At 46.1% G+C, this 17,323-nt stretch overlaps 2 protein-coding genes across 5 annotated transcripts in view; both read left to right on the plus strand.

Moving 5' to 3' along the window:
• The window catches only part of FLT4 (fms related receptor tyrosine kinase 4), a 60,472-nt gene extending 55,955 nt beyond the window's left edge, over window positions 1-4,517 (plus strand). Inside the window, exon 30 of one of the 2 annotated variants that reach the window (XM_075102715.1) lies at window positions 492-4,517. In XM_075102715.1, coding sequence (XP_074958816.1) covers window positions 492-708 — 217 coding nt within the window. In that variant the 3' untranslated portion in view covers window positions 709-4,517. Of the gene's footprint in view, window positions 1-488 lie in introns of both variants that reach the window. The other variant, XM_075102714.1, reaches the window with a different exon arrangement.
• Window positions 4,518-7,837: 3,320 nt separating this feature from the next.
• Window positions 7,838-17,323, plus strand: part of RNF130 (ring finger protein 130) — a 50,711-nt gene continuing 41,225 nt past the window's right edge. For 2 of the 3 annotated variants that reach the window (XM_075102717.1, XM_075102718.1), the window contains exon 1: window positions 7,852-8,436. In XM_075102717.1, the coding sequence (XP_074958818.1) occupies window positions 8,169-8,436 (268 nt within the window). In that variant the 5' untranslated portion in view covers window positions 7,852-8,168. Of the gene's footprint in view, window positions 8,437-17,323 lie in introns of all 3 variants that reach the window. The other variant, XM_075102716.1, reaches the window with a different exon arrangement.

Below are 17,323 nucleotides of genomic sequence, written 5' to 3' on the forward strand. Positions count from 1 at the left end.
TCCCTGCCCTCACTCTTGTGACTTCTTGCTAGTCACCTGGTATTGGCAGGCGCCGAAATGGAGTTGCTGATTTCCTCCCACATCTTCCTCATCATCTTCCTTCATTTCCTTTCCCCCATCCTGGCTGTTGGTTTGTATCAGTTTCTGTTACTCCTGCCAGGTCTAGGAGCAGTTGAGGCAAAGTCTCTTGTCTCTTCCTGCTCATTGGGGTCCCAACCCTTCCCTGGGCTTCTCAAAGGTATCTAGAAGACCTGAAATAACTCAGTCGCTGAGTTATGTGCAGATTTTTCACCAAACATACAGGCCATGCTTAGATTTAGAGCACCGCCTGGTGTTGTGCTTTGAAATGGAGGTGTAGGTCCATTCCTGACCCTGCGTCTGCCCCATGCATTAGAAGATTATGTTTCCTGAAGCTGGGATCTTTCTAAGCAGGACAGAGGCCTTCCAGGAGTGCTCAGACTGATCTTCTGTGTCTCTCTCCTTCACAGCAGTAAAGGACCCAGCCGAACTGCGGAGCTGCGAGGGGAACAGTCGGACCTGCGGGGCAGATGTCGGCCGTTGTATGGGTCCCAAGTTGGAGGCCAGACTTTTTACAACAGTGAATATGGGGAGCTGTCAGAACACTCTGAGGACGGCAGCTGCACCCCGCCTGGAGACGGGGCCAGTCCCCCCACTCTCCATGCTTCCTTCTTCTCTGAGCAGTACTAATGGCATCAGGCCCTGGAGGCGCCTGCCGAGGCATCCCCTCTCACCCTCTAGGCACGTCATCAGGGTCACTCAGAGCTTCCCCTTCAACCTATGCCCAACCCCAACAGGGAACCTACCCTGAACGGATGGGGAACACCAATGTCCGTGGAACCGCAGCACGATGGTTCTCACAGACTTCCAGCTGCAGCTTCCCTGTGCTGGGACTGGAGAGAGCGCCTCGCTGACTCCTCGCATTTCTTTTCTTCCTGTGGCTCAGACAGACGCATTCTGCCAGCGAGTGGGTGCCTGTGTTCAGCACTACAGCACCTTCTGCCTAGCATCCAGCCTCCACTCAGATCAGCTTCCCATTCAGAAAGCCCATTTCAGGTCAGATATAAATAGATCTGTCTTAGTCTCAAGTTTCTTCCTGGTGTGCAGCCTGAATGTTTTTCCTTGGATTGCTTCCTCCTCCTCTCCTCATGATGTCAGCTGCTGAGCTGCAGAGCAGAATCAAAGGGAAGAAATCCCTAGTGGTATTAGCAGCAAGAGCAGGACATTTTAAAGAGATGTATGAAGAGATCCCGAGGGATCTTTGTAAATGTTCATGCACACTGTTCATCCTGGGTAGGTGCCAGCCTCTCCATCTCCTCTGCAAGCAACACCCACACCCCTCTCATCTCTGTTGGGGAGAAACTGATCAATCTGCCTTATCACCAGGATTATTTTAGCCATCTCAACACAGCTAGTGCTGAGTGGGTCATCAGCTGATGGCTAGAGTCCTCCCAGTGAGAAAAATAGCAACTCTGTCTGTGGGCCCTGTGCAAAACAGGGGTTTATATACTCTGTACTGGGAGCAGGTTACTCACAGATCTGCTGCTCTTGCCTTCCTCTTCTCCCAGAGCAGTGCTGAGATCATTTGTTGCTTGAGTGAGAAATTAAAGCAAAGCTGTGTTAATTTCAGTTGGCTTCTAAACATAGTGCAAAAATGGGTTGTTTGCTGGGAGGAAAAGGATCAAAGTGGTAGGGACTGAAATGTTTATTCTCAAGTAGTTGCAAGGGTTTTGGAAACAATGGAAGGAACAGAGCGCCAGCAATGAGGTGCCCTGGGCTGCATCCCCTTGTGTGTTAGTGTCACTGAGCGCATGGAGGGCAGCACCTGGCCGGGGCTCAGGCCCCAGCTCTCCTGGATGGACAGTTCTGCACCATGACCTTTCCTGCTGCCCTGGTTCCCTGGCTCTAAGGAGGCACTCTCTACCCAACGGGCTCCACTCCAGTTTCTGTTGCAGAGACACCAGCACAGTGTACCTGTCTCTGGGAGACTGAGAAACATTTATTTGCTGAGGAAACATCTCATCACTTGGGTCTTTTGTTTCTGAAAGATACCACATGAACTCAGAGCACTGCAGCACCTCCACAGCCCCTCTCTACAGATTTCTGTGCTGGTGCCTCACCACTTCCCACCTACTTCTTTCTATCCTGCTCACAATCCGAGAGCTCAGCCACAAAGCCCGGTTACATCACCATCAGAAGAGTCTGGGTGAAGAAGCTTGTCTGAGCAGCTTGTTATCATCTCTTCTCCCACATGCCCGTGGCTGGCAGAGCATCTTGCACCAGGGCATCTCAGCACCAAGGAGTTTCTGCTTGAGGGCCACACCTCTGTGCACAGAGCCAAGGGTTTGGTTTGGACTTTTTAAATTGTGTTTCCTGTCAGACCACTGCTTTCCCAAACTCTACTCCTTTTCCACCAGAGGGCTTTATGTGTTTCCTGATGTGAGCCTGTGAGTCCTTATGGATGACTTTCCCAAGGCTTAATTATAGTTCTCCACACAAGTGTAATGGGGAGATTTATTTAGCACATGGGAAAAGCATGCCTGTCATTCAGATTCTCTAAGCCTGTGCAGAGTGCCCAATGTTCCCCCTTTTCATGTCAGCAGGATGACATGGCTCTGATTTCTATGGAAAAAAGAGGCACAAAACCCGACCAGCTTGAGCCAAACTAGCTCAGGACATGGAATTGGAAACTGCATGTGACAATGAATTCCCTGATTTCTACTGGTGTCCCCTGAAGTTGCCAGGAATTTAAGCCTCTTTAAGTAATTGTTATGACTCAGTAAGAATCCTCTGGCAGGAGATGCTAGAGAGCCAGGCCAAGGAAGGAGGACAGCCAACAGGGTGTAGGCCAGACCAAATTCTCCTGCCCTCATCTTGCCCTGGTTTTTGAGCTGGTAGTGCCGTTGAGAGAAGGAAGGCTGCATATGCCCCATGCTGCTGGGTGTCTCCACTGGCATTCACATGGGTGGAAGGGGATAGACAGCTGAGATAAATTCAAGCTGCTCACTTGGTGCTGTGTATCCATAGGGCCCAGGCTGTCTTGTTTCCGGTGCTTTATAAACAGTTCTCTGCCTGGAAACAGCCCCATCTGAGAGAGGGCCCAAGAAAGAGGCCTATAAATTAAATAATAGTTGAAAAACAGAATACCAAAGTAGCTGCAAGTCCTTGTCCATATGTGAGAGATAAAAACATACTACCAAAGCCCACCGCTTGCAGGACATTGGCAGGATTCCTCAGCAGGAAAGGGACAGAGGTGCCTGAGCACCCTGGCTGGCTGTCAGCACTCCCAGCCAGCCAGGTCAGCTGCCCTTTTTTCTCTAGCTGTAAATTGCTAATGAGCATCCCTGAGGAGAAGGGTTATTTCATCAGAGCCATTGTTAACGATCCCATGCTTCACTGGGGGGAAAGCACTGGTGTGATATCTGATTTTTTAACATTCAGATCATTCGACTCCACAGAAGTTTATTTTCTCTCTTTTGCACCATCTTGATGGGGGTGTGTGGAATCAGATCCTTTTGTATCTGCGTCATCAGTGTTGTATGAACAATGCAGCCATGATACGAGCTAACGCTGGCTCCTCTTCACACTCCTGCTGATGAAGAACAGTTGTAGAGTGGGTTATTGAAGAGCTGTTGAGACAACTGTACTTTTGCTCTCTTAAAAGTATACTAAAATTAGAGCGTACAAACCGGATACCCTTCCCCACACTCTTGCATTATTTCTGGCTTTTTTTTTATTACAGTCTCCAGATAAGCATGAGCATGACATGAGGCTGGTCTGTTTTGGTTTTAAGATGTGAGCCAACAAGTATTTTCTGCCTTTCCACAGCGAAGAGGAAATATTTCAACTTCTAAAACCCAGGGTTCGATAATTGTGCCTGCTCCGTTCACAATGCACTCTCTGTTGTGTTTTGTTTGGGCCTTTTACTGGAACTCAACTTTGAAGCTAAGCTATTTATCATCATCCCCCTTTAAAATGACTGTTCCCGGTCTACGCGCAGTTTCATTTTTCCTTACGAAGTGTTGGTGTTGAGAGGACATTCCTCCCTCACGAAAACAAAGCATTGGGTCCCCTACTTGCAAATACAAGTGCGTCTCAAGAAAAACCTGTGTATCAAGTAACACTTCATTTATATTGCAATATTTTAACCTGGTACCTGTTGTTGCTACAGCAGCATTCAATGTTTCAGTGGGCTGCCTTCGAAGCAAGTAGGTTACAACATGGGTTATGTGCGAGTACAAAAGTGTGGTCTGTGTGTGCAAGTGAGTGTTTTGTGGGCGAGTGTTTGGGTGTTTGCGCGTGTGAAGCTTCCCTACCAGTGAGCGTATGTGAGTGTTTATAACTCACGTTGAGTCTTGTCTCTGGAAGTTCACGGTTATATATCAAACCAGTTAGAACACTGCTTTCTTTCCTCTCCTCCTATAGTACTTGTTATCCTTTGTCATTAAGAGTTTTGTTGTAATATCTAAATGTGAAAATTAATAAAGTCATAACTGGCAGCTGCTCTCTGGTTCCTGGAGGCCACTACTGCCCGCTGGTGCTGTAGCACTCCACTCCCAGCTCCCCAGGCAGCACCGGCCAGCCCGACTCCGGCCCAAGCAATTAGCACATTTTGGTTTTATTATTTTTACTTTTGTCTCCCTTTGCATTTCCCCGCATCCTCTAGGAAGCAGCTGGCCTTTGTGGCATTTCCATTCAGGATGAAACTCGGTCTTTTCTCATGATGAAGCCGGATATGCTTTGGTTAAGCTCGCTGACAGGAGCTGGCAGCCCAGTGCCCAGCTTTTCGCTGTGCCGCCATCTTCCCCCAGATCCACAACCCTTTGTTGCTGCCTCGGCCCCGGGGATCCAGGGCCCCGTGGCCCCTCTTGCCCTCCTTCACCATACAGCGGTGACAGGCGCCATGGGGGACCAACGGCAGCGGAGCCTCCCTGGGCACCCCCTTCTCCTCAGTGCCGCGAGTCCCCTCACCAGGCGCCATGGCAGGCCCTGCGGCGGGCAGCGCCCCGCAGGTGGCGACCTCGTCCCAGCAGCGGCCACGGGCCCCATGCCAGAGCCCAGACGGGAAGATGGCGGTGGGCTGCTGGCGGGCCTTTGGCAATGTAAAATCCAACAGGAAAACGAAGGGTGGGTGTGAGTCATGGGCGGGATCTGGGCTGAAGGAAATGTTCTGCATCCGGGGAGCGCTGGAGGTGGAACATAAACAGATTTATGACCATTTCCCCCCCCAAAAAAAAACCAACAAGAGCTGGGGTGAAACCTGAGGCACAGCTCCCTCCTCACCTGCGAGGTGACCTGTGAAGACCTCAGTGCCATTTATCTGCCAAAAGAAGGTCCCCTGAGGAGCAACTACCAGCAGAGACGTGGCTGCCCTGTGCGATGGGGATGTGCCCTCAGCTCCAGCCTCTCCACCACCATCCCTTCATCCAGCTCCACCACTGACTGAAAGCAACCAAAAGGACCTTTTAACTCTCCTTTCCCCATCCAGGGACCTGCCAGTCTGGGGAATGAGGAGATTGAAGCTGCTCTGCTCATGAAATACCCCATTTTTACACACTCTAGCACAGAGCTCAGCCGCTCCTTTCCTGGGGCTCCTCTCCTGGAGCCACCAGTGCTCTGTGGCACCTCTCCTGCCTCCCAGGCCATCAGTAGGAGGCAGGAGAGGAGCCACCGAGTGCTGGTGGCCCCGCACGTGGCACAGGGCCACCGCCCAGCTCTTGCTCCATGAGGAGGGATGGGGCCAAGCAGGCAGCCCTCTCACAGCGAGTCGAGCACAGCAGACCACCTACCTCCGGCGGAAATGCAGCCCACAGGAAGCCAGACAGGACAAAATGAAAAGCAGACTCCTCTCGTGGTCAGAAAAGGGAACTGGGAAGTCACTGGCTGGGCACTTTGACTTGTTTTGCTTCTAACACTGCCAGCAAATGTTTTCTCAATGCTTTCAAAAAGTGCTTTGAGATCCTTCTCTGAAAGGCGATGCAGTAATAGCAAGGAATCCTAGAGGCTCTGAGTACTCCCTGGTCCCTTTTTGCATCAAAACAATGCAGAGCTCTTAGTGCTGAAAAATCAAATTACTGTCTGCACTGTAAGAATGATGGCTCTGAAACATGTCCTGCACAGTGCAGTACCAGTGTGTTTGCCATGACTCTCACCCTCTGGCTGGGGTAAAAGGTTGGGTGAAGTGTTGATGTTAACGGCATGTGGTTCCTCACCCAGCATTTACCACAAAAGGCAAAATATTAAAAAGGAAAAAAGTGGAAACAGAACATTCAGCTCCTGCTTCAGAAACATTTCCTCGGTTGTTCCGACATTTCTATAGAGCTTGTCATAAACAGCTTCTTAGAGAATTTTACAGAGCCATAAGCAACATGCCTTTAGCAGAGCCCATAGGTCCATCCTGCTCCGAGATGCAGGTTTGCAAGCCTGCTGCTTTCCTTGGGAATGGCACAGGTCTCTCCAAGGGCAGGGTTAGACCCACCACTAGCATCTCAACAAAATAAATAGACTGTGCCTCAATGGTGTTATCTTACATGCATATGTGACCAGGTGCATCACAAATGGACAAACTACAAAACCTTCCAAAAGAGAACAGGTTAACAAGACGCTTAGGATAAACACCAGGCTTATCGGAGGGCCTTCCCAAACAGCTGGGGAAGTCACCAAGGAGACTATACCACAAAGAAATGGCAGCACACCTATTTGTTCAGAAATTTAGAAAGTATCTTAACCCACATCCCTGCAGTACTTGTTTGCTTCGGCATAAATACTTTTCAGATAGTTTGCCTTTCAGAACTTGAGAGGGAAGGCTATTACATTTTCTTACATCTCCAAAGAGGCTGAAATCCTTAAAACTATGAAGTTAGTTAATCATCAAGTCCTGTTTTACAGTATTTCATGGGATCGATATTTATTAACAACTCCCGAGTGTTTGTAGGACTTCCTGTTTTAGTATGCCAAAAGCAACGAACCCTAAAGTAGGTAGGAGTGACCAAAGCCTGACACGAAGGCTGTGCTCTTCCTGCCCCAACGGCCCCTTTGGACAGACTGAACACACCCCATCTCTTTCTCCCATACAGCCCTTTCCCCCCCCGCCCCATTTCAGACACGCTTTTAAACCATCTCCTGCATCTTTCGGAAGGTCAGCGCTCCCGATCTCGAAATTAAAGACGGTGAGGAGCCCGTATATGTCCCCACATCTAAAGCCTGAAGAACGGCGGGTCGCTACAGCCAAGTGAAGCACCAGGAGCGGCCCGGGCCGGGCACAATCCCCGCCTCGCCGCGCCCACCGCCGCCGCCATGCCCACCCTCCTCCACACCGTCACGCCCCGATGACGTCATGCCAGAGACTCCCGCCCCGCCGCTAGCCCCGCCTCCCCGTGGGCGTGTCCAATGTACCCAGTCCCGCCTCCCACCCTCCCGGCGCGGGGCGGGGCAGAGCGCGCCTGCGCATTGTGGGGAGCGGCGGGCTGCAGTCGAGGCGCCGGGCGCGGAGCCGGCGGCGGAGCGCGGTGCGGCTGCGGGAAGGTGCGGGGGGCCCCGCCGCCCCCGGGATATCGGGCCAGAGCGATGGAGCGGCGGTCACCGGCTGCGGCCGCCGGCCTGGGCAGCGGGATGCGCCGCCCGCCGCACTAAGGCGGCGGTGAACCCCGAGGCCGGCGGTCGTGTGTGAGCGCGGCTGAGGCGGCTGCAGCGGCGGCGGCGGCGGCGGCTCCTCCCGGCGGCCTCCTCGGTGCCGGCGCGGAGCTGTGCGGGGTTGTGCGGGCAGGGGGCCGCGGCGCCGCCCCCGCCTCCTCCCGTTTCTCCCCTCGCCCGGCCCGGCAGAGGCGGGCGGCCGGGGTTCCCCCGCGGCGGGGTGCGGCATGAGCGCGGCGCCCTGAGGGGCCGGCGGAGCGGGGCTTACCCCCGAGCAGCCTCCCCCAAGGACCGCGACCGGCGGATCGGACTCGGCTGGGGCCTGCCATGACTCCCCTGGCTCCTCCCATGGTATGAGCCCGCGCTCTCCTCCCCCCCCTCCGCCTGCTTTTGGTCTTTCTCCGCTCCTGGGCTGTCAGATGGGATAAAAAACACCCGGGCGTGCGGGGCTCGACGCTGCCGCGAGGGAGCGAGGCAGAGGCAAGCGGTGACGGCCGTCGGCTCGCCCGGAGTCGAAGATGAGCTGGCGGTGGGCTCGCCAGCACCGGAACGGCGGCCCCTCCGTCCTGCCGCTGCTGCTGCTGCTGCTCTGGCACTGCCGGCTCCGGCCGGCCGGCGCCGACAACGCCAGCCAGGCGTACTACACCGCCCTCATCAACGTGACGGTGCTGAGCCCCGAGCGGGGCGGCCCCACGCTGCTCAGGATCGACCGCGGCCGCTACGGGCAGGATTCCCCCAAGGTGGAGGTCAAGGGCCTGCTGGTGGCTCCCGTCCCCATCAACGGAGGTAATGCTTCCCTGGCAGCCGTCGGGTGCCCCCTTCGCAGGGTGGCTGGCCTTTGTCTGAGCTTTGCAGGCTTTCCTAGAGAGCTCTGACAAAAGAGGAGGAAGAACTTGCCCAGAGGAGGAAAATAATAAGAGAAATCGTGATCCGACGGCGCTGGCTTTAATAACAGCTTTGCAAAGCGTAATGTGTTTTCCAGCGTGGATCCCAGTAGGCTTGTCATATTGAGCGATGAAGGTGTTATTTCTAAACTAATTACAGACAGTCGGTAGCGATAGTTAACAGTATTTGGTTACAGCATTTGCCATGAATCTCAGGACGGTATTTGGTTACAGCATTTGCCGTGAATCTCAGAACAGCTGCTTAGCGATCTCACTGTGATAGGTGTGCATCTGGGTGGCTTTTGCACCTGGATGAAGTAATGATGGTTCACTGTACATTTCTTAAAAATGCTGTTTAAGCTGTCAGGACTTCGAAGGGCTGAAGCCATCAGACTGTTATTCTCGTGGAAGCCCAGAATGCGCTTCTTTGCGGTACTGAATGGTGTCGTTCTTCCAAATAAGTAAGTTTTCTTTTAATTAAGCGAAGCTGTTGTCCATCAGTTGGTTTTTTTTTTGACAAATATTGAGTTTTAGGGAGAACACTATTTTAAACAAGTGAGGCTCTTGATTTTTGCCTGAAATGAAACCAATTTCTTCAGTCATAATGATGTGAGTTTAGTAGTATCTTATTACCTTTCCTGACATTGTCTAAACTGCCATCTTTAAGAAACGGACCACTTGATGGATCACAGTGGTCCCAGCCTGCCTCTTGGACAGTAAACCTCTGATAATGCTTGAAGTAATGTAGTCAGTTAAAACTAGACTCTAAGTGGTGAATATTAAGAGTTTTTTAAAAGGATTGATTATGCAGAACTACTGTATTACTAAAAGCTTCTAAAAATTTACCAAATCTTAAGATCAGGAAGATACTTTGATGCTTCTTCAGAACAATATGCAGCCTGCTATAAGCTTCTAGTACATATGAAGCAGACTGTGCATCAGTACATGCTTGCCAGTTACATTGAAACTTGGTCTTGTTAGCTTTACAAAGTATTAACTAGCATATAGCATATTTTGGGTGGAAGTATGAGGAAGCAGAAGTTGAGCAAGTCTACTATAAAATAATTTTCATTTGTACTTCAAAACCTATCTTCACTGTGCTTTTGGAGTCAGCTATCATCAAATATGCTCAGTCTTTCCTTCTTCTGCTTCCTGGTATTCCTCACTTAAACATAAACATGCATCCCCCAACCACCATATGAAATCGGGAGGCTGTCCTGAAAGTGTTAGGCATGTGAACACTTACTGCAAGTAGCATTTTTAAGGTTTTTGAAACTGCTGCCTTTTAATATATGCAAGGTATCAAAACACTTTTTTTTTTTTAAAGTGGCTGCATTATTTGTCAAGAAAAACTTCTGATATTAATTACTTTTTAACCCACTTCTGTAACTTTCTGCTTTCTTCTGATATGGTCTTCATCAAAGTATGATTAAATCATTGAGGGAGGCTGACAGCATTTTCACTGGAAGCTAATAACGAGAGAAGAGCTAAATAAAATCCTGAGCAGTCCATAAACAGCATTTTCATGCCTTACTGCAAAGTGTTGTATGATGATTAACCGAGGTGAGAAGGCACATCAGGAATCATGAAATTGCAGAGCTCAGTTTATGCAGTTTTGACATGCTGCAGTCATTAAAACTTTGCCATCAGTTGTTGGTGAGATGCAGCTTTGTCCTTCTGTTTGTCAACAGGAGACTATTAAAGCAAACATTGCAGCAGCTGTCTTACTTTAAAGTTCTTCTGATTGTTCTATGTAGGTTGTTATATAGCATACATTTTATTTTAATTTTGCTGAGGCTTCATGTGGCTTGAAAATACTTCACGTAGTAAGAAAGATTGGAATATTGTATGCTTTTAGTCAAGATGTCCTTGAACACTTAAAGGTCTTATCTTCATATTCTTCTGCTTCTTTATATCAGGATTTGATAAGAGATGACACCCTCTTGCTGAAAGTAATTAATGCATTTTTATCAGCCTATTAGTATTGCTGTAGAACTTGTTTGCAAAACACTTCTTTCTAATAGCTCTTAACGTGAGTAGCTGGCACCGACCTCCGCTGTTAGAGCGGTAAATGCTTTACCCCAGTTCTCATGGACCCTAAGAAAAGACTCTACACCTGTTAGGAGCTATGTTTGAAGATACCTTGACTCTGAAACTGCTTTGGTGTCGAGGATTCACCCATTCATGGGCTATCCCTTGAAACCTCTGTGAATGCGGGTGATCTGGTTAGCACCTTGATGGTGTAGACTGGGGCATCCATGTTTTAGAGCTGAAATGTCCTTAATGTCACATTTTTGCATGCTCCATTAAGATCCCTTATTCATTGCCTGCAAGGAAATAAATTAATTTACTAATTCAAGATTTAGGGCCAATGATCTGCTGCTGCACATACACCATGTGTAATAGCACAGCCTGTGGTTTTAAGTGTTGTGCTTGGTGGTGTGTTTTGTTAACGTGTTCTTGAATATGCCCAATATTTTATATACTACTTTTTGACGTTGCCAGTCCCATGTGATTACCCATCCTTTAAATCTCAGCGCAGAACGAGATGCTCAGTCACTTCTCCTGTTTCTTTAGCAGAATATCTTTAATCAAATTCAATCTTGTCATGTTAATACATGTATGAAACTCTTTCCCTGTTCTTTTTATAGACCCTTGTATGAAATTGATACTGGCTTTCAAAAGCAATGTTCCCCTGGAAGTGATATGGCAGTAATTCGCCTGACCGCTTGTGAATGTGACTTGTGAAGGTGTAGCTCCAGTGAGCTGTCAGTCACAGTTGGCTTCTGCGTGTAAATACAGCACCTGTGTATGCATATCTTTCCCAGCGCATTAAATGTATGATAGCAGCAGAGTTTCTCTATTAATCTCCCTTCTGTTCTTCTACTTCTAGTTCATTTTCTTCCTTCCTTTAACATGTTAATCTCTTGTCATGTCTTAAATAATTTCTTATTTGAAGAGCGTTTTATACAGCTTCTGGATAGGAACGCTTAGACATCATAAAAAAAAAACACTCCTCTCCTTCCACAGGGAAGGATAATAGTGAAATGCATCTTCACAGCCTGATGTAGCTTTTCTGATAGCTTCGTTCAAGCTTATGTTACCTCTTTGGTGGGGTTACTGAGCGCTTCCCATTCATTCCCCTACTCTGTTATTTGTGACTTTGTGGAACCAGCCACCTCAGCCCAAACTTCCCACCGTAGGTGCTCATGGCAGTGTCTGAACATGCACCATGTAAGCGTTCAGAGCCCTCTGTGCCACTCTAGAGCATCTTTGGTATTAGGTGCCTCCCACCAGTTGTGGGGCCGACCTTTAGGTGTCAGGCGTATTCCTCTTGCTATGGCAAACCAAGCTATAAACGTTGAAAGCTCACTTTAATGGTTCGTGATAGAAACTGAAGCACTTTGTGGCTTAGTTCCTTCAAAAACGTTCTTCATGCTGAAAAGGACTTTTCTGTAAATGTTGAATCTGGGTTATTGCCTGTTGTTCTGGGTTTGGATACACAGTTGAGGACCAGAAACGTCCTCAACAACTTTGAGAGCATGTGCTCTCAACGTCCCCTCGCAGATGGTCAGCCAGGACGTGAGGTCTTGTGCACCTTGGCTGGCTTGGGTAGCGGGGGAGCAGGTGTGGTGATGAGGACTGGAGATGAGACTGATGAGAAGATAGGAAGTGAAATACCAGCAGACTCAAAGCTAAGCTTGAAAATATTAAGACTCACTGAGCCAATTGGTCAGGAATGAGGGGCTATGGGGGGATGGAAAGGGACTGGAGTCTGGAGGGCTTGTGGGCAGGTGATGGTTGTATGAAAGCTGTGTTGGAGAACGAACTTGTAGAAACGGGAGATCTCTGCTGCAGAGGTAGTAGGGTTATGGCTGGGCAAGAAGACTGAGAATTTGAGGAAAAGCATATGTTAGAAAAAGGTGGAAGTGGGGAAGAAACAGTATTGGCACAATGTTAGGAATGGAGGTGTATCTTGTGCGTGGTACTATAGCATTTTGTAGCATCTGACACTTCATAAACATGTGTGAACAAGTTTTTGCTGCAGAATGCTTGAAACGACAGTTTTCTGGTAACTGGAGAGCTTTAGGTAACATTCAGACAGAATTTTGTGTTCCTTTCTGGCCCAGAATCCAAAATAATAAGCTTTAGGAAAATACAGCAAGCAAATGTATCAAAAATAGAGTAGTGGAAGAAAAATCTTGTGCGTGCATCCACCCTTTACCGTTGGTCTCAGCATCCAGCTTAATTAGTAGTCATTAATTGATAACAGAAGTGGAGGTTGTATATTGGAGTTTATAGTCATAATTGTAGTATGCTACAAGATTAAATCTGAACTATTACAGGACTCTTCTAAGCTTCAGTGATTTTCTTTTGTCTAACTTCTTCCCTGAAACAAGATTTCCTATTGTTCAAAGAATTTCTTTTAGTGTTAGAGCCAGCTTTAGTCAGAGCAATTACCTGAAGTAGCTCTCGAAAATAAAATACTGCTGTACATAATTCATTGACACAACTTTTAAAAAGTGGAAATTATAACTGGCTTGAATAAGGACTATATTGTTAATAACACAATTAGTAATGCATTGAAAGAAAAGATATATATTACATGTATTCAACCCTAATGGGATAGCAAATAACTAGTGCCCTTCCTTGAAATAAGAAAGAATTGACACTGCTGTGTTGCTTCTGTAAATTTCCCAGCTGAAGTCCTTTTCTGGAAATTTTATCACAGGATTGTACTCAATGTGTTGCATAAGGCTGTTTTCCAGTCAGGTGTGCTACGTAGCACCTGCCTGGGCAGCGGCTGCTGGCGGGAGGGAGTGCTTTGGGGCACAGGCTGCACAGGACTGCGTCTTCCCGTCGGCCGTTTTCTTTCCCTACGAGTCTCCTTATCTGCTGCCCCTCATAATACTCATGGTGTCTCTCCACCTATTGTATCACAGTGATTGAAGGTCAGACTTTAAAATGATTGATATGTGTAGCTGAGACAGACCAGCTCTGGGAACTGGTGCTGGCCTCAGAGTAGAGTATTAGCTCAAATGCAATCGATATCAAGATATCTGACTTATTTTTTTGTTAAAAAAAAAAAAAGAAAGAAAAAGGAAAAAAAAACCCAAAGAAACATGGAATAAAATAGTTAATGCCCAGGGTGTGGGATCATGGCACTGGCCTTTTTCTGTGAAAAGGGGACAAAGTCTGATAACAGTCAATGCAGCAACCTCAGCTGAAGTGGGATGTCACAGCTATGTTCTAAGCAATGCAAGAGCAACATAAACACCTGGTATATGACAGAAAGCAAACACAGTTGCAGTTCAGAAGTAAGAGGAAATGGTCTGCATTCAGGCGGGTGTGCACTTACTTCTGACAGCCTCTGACAGCTGGCCTGTTAACTTCATTTTTGCTCCCACAAAATAGCCATCCCTCTTGGAGGGGGAAGGCTAAAGGACCTGGTCAAGCAATTGGAAAGAATGAGAAGGAAAGTACTGTTGCTGTTCTAATATAAGTTTGCCAATACTTCTTCTGTAGCTGAGGAAGCCTGGTTGGATCTATTGCATTATTAACTATTTCTTTGCCATGAATCCCTGAAATGTTGTCACAAACATTAGTCTTTCAGCAGGAGGGGCTCTTGAAAATACAAAAAAATGCTTAAGGAGAAACAGTTTTATGCAACTTGAGCAGTCCTGTGTGCTCTGCAAGAGGAAACTGAAGCTCTCCCAAAGTTGAGAACAACTGTGCAGCCTAACTGTAGGTACTTAAATTGCAGCTGATCCTTCTATAAAGAGGTTCTTCTGTGGTGTTGGGGCTTACAGTAGAAAGGGAAATATTTACAACTACATCGTACATAGCTCTTTAACCCAGCAGGCTGCCACTTCTAATAGAAAATTGGGTTTTTGCCAACACATTCATGATACATAGGTAGACACAGAGAAAGGAAAGGCAGAGTAAATAACTTATTTCAAATAAGCTAGAAGAGTAGCATACCTATAAGGACACATAATTAGATGGCTTTCTGTATGTTTATATCTTATGAAATTACATGAGTGACCTCTGATCATATCTTTTTATGTGCAAGTGATTTGTTTTAGAATAACCTTAATTTAATGTGAAGTTGCTTTTCATTCTGGCATGGACATCATCCAGGTAATAGTTGCAAGCGTTAGTCTTTTAGGTCCTAATTGGACTTCGGACAACGGAGCATAGATGGTGTGATAATGGAGAGCTATCGATGATGATTCTTGCTGACACTGTTCATTTATCTATGTCCTTTACAATGCCAGCTGATGTGCCTGGCACATTAAGTGTATAGCAGATGTTTTATTTTAGCCAGCTCACTGTGCTAGAAGGGTGACCATGATTATAAAGCTTTCACTCCTTTCTGAGTGTATTAAGTCTGTTGAAAATACAAGCAGAAAAACTCCCTTTCCACTATTGCTCCTGAATTCTATTTACTTAAAAGTGAAAAGATATAACATTCGCGTGGTATAAGTAGGATACTAACGTCAGGAAAAGTGGGTTGTGACTTTTTAATAAATCTCAAGCAATTCGCAGTTTAGGTTTATCTAAAACAATTAGGTTTTTCTTAATGTTTTTGTATTACTTAAGTAGTACTAAAATAATATTGTCAGCTGTTAATTTTTCACTGGGACATACTGATTCTGCCTTGTCAGGAATAACATGCTGTATGCATTTGGGTGGTGTTTGTTGGTCTATATCTGGAAAGCTTTTATCTCTTAATATCTTGTTTCCTAATCCTGTTGCTCTATCAGTAATGTTTCATAGCTCTGTCCACAGCTGAAAAAGACTTTGATCTCTGCCATGGTAGAAAATCTTGTACTACTTTTCCCACAGATAGAGTTTCTGTTACCTCTTACTACTTTCTCTGTCAGTTATTAAGCTAAAAATTTCAAGCCATACAAATGTAAAGGTTTCTACACAAATTTATGTAAAACTGAACTATATGACAGACTTTTGAAAATGCTGCCTCCTACCTCACGGTGCCTTTTGCCTTTTATTGCTTTTATGGTTTTTCATTCTAATAGCCCATTACCCTACTTTTGTTTTCACTTGGTATTTTAATTTTGAGCGTGATGGTACTAAGCAAACCATATATAATCCATAGGATTACTGTTTTTCATCCATCACATATATATTTTAAATAAATTTGTGTTGGCCATAGTGTCAAAATTAACTCTGAAAGTAGACAGTTTGAGGAAATTCTGTGGAATTGTGGCCATTTATTGAATGGTATTTTCCAAAGGTTGTATCGCACTTGAATCTGATTTCACTGGAAAAGGAGGGGATTTTTAGCTTTCAAGGCTTGAGAAGCTTCCGATCAGTCTGCTGGTGCTTTTCTCCTCCTGCATTTTTAAGTGGAAATGGTCTGAACCAGGGGGAAGGTGTGCATTAAACAGTAAACTGCTTTTATTTTAACAGAGAACATCATGATTGGTTGCATGTGTGCTGTGTTGTGGTTCTATCACATTTTCAGAAAGGGCTATAATTCCTTAAAAAAATGTACTTGTCTCAAATTTAAGACTACAAAAACAAGGTACAAAAATGCAGTTGATATGCAAGTGCACTCCTGTGATCATTGTGTTCATGATGGCTGTCATCAGTGCTCCAAAACAATGTGCGTAGATCAGTGCTAGCCAGCAATTTCCAAGTACATTTGAGCAATAACATCATGGCAATGGAAGAAAATACTCTATAAAATTCAGCTTCATGCATCTATTTCAGATTTCTCCTGATTTTGTATAAAACAGAAGCAGAAATACAAAAACACAGCAAATAGCCCTCCATGTCTGAACATCTAATAGAGCCTTGAGAAACAATTGTGAAAAGGATGTGCTTATATCTGGCTCCCCACCCTCCTTCCAGGGGAACAGGGAGAGGCACTTCTTGTCCAAATTAAGAGATGCAATGACTTCCTGTACGACTGCCACAATATAGATTCATCTGCACTAGTTTTCTTCAGGCAAGCCAAAATTTTCTTCCTTGTTTCAGAAAAGATCCTTTAGCTATTTGAATCTCCCCTTTTATAGGTTTTAACCTGAGCTACATTAAGCTGAGAATGCTTAAAAAGGTCTTTTATTTTGTTTCCAGCTGATATGTTAAACTGGATATTTTTTGTGGTAGACCTTCTGCTGAAATCCCATAGTCCGTGCTGAAGAACTCACTACTTTAAAAGGAAAATTTTATGGGACACTTCATTTGAATTGCTCTTAGGATCTGTAATGTTTTCAGAGCTATTATGCAAGTAAATTTTTTGTTTGTGTTGAAAAAATCACTGTTTATCCCAACTGTTTTTAGTAGCCAAAGATTCTTATACTCTTGGTGTTTGAAAGGGTAAATATATTTGTATTATAAGTTACTGTTGACCCTTCAATGATATGACCAGTGTATCAAACTAAACTACATGTTTCCAGTTGTGTAAACAGAAATGTCTGTCTGTGGTTTCAGCTGCTGTACTGCAGAGTTATCTTGTGTTGTGTTTTGTGCCGTTTGTACATAGCTCTGTGTGGGTTTGGGTTGTTCCAGGATACATTACAGCATCAGAAAGGACAAAAGAAGAGCTTTGTATACTGTTGAATTCAGACATCTGGCATTTGCCATTTCTGTTACTCTTCTTTACGCTGTCAATACCTGTGTAGCTGACAGCTTGAGCGCATCGTGTTTGCAAAACCATTTGTTTCTTTCTGAATTTGAATGTGCTTCCTTGGGGACAAAATATGCACACATAAAAAGCCAATGTTGGCTGCTGGGATTTTACAAGATCAGGTTTTAATATC

Source organism: Phalacrocorax aristotelis, chromosome 8, assembly GCF_949628215.1.
Source record: "Phalacrocorax aristotelis chromosome 8, bGulAri2.1, whole genome shotgun sequence".
NCBI classification, from domain to species: domain Eukaryota; kingdom Metazoa; phylum Chordata; class Aves; order Suliformes; family Phalacrocoracidae; genus Phalacrocorax; species Phalacrocorax aristotelis.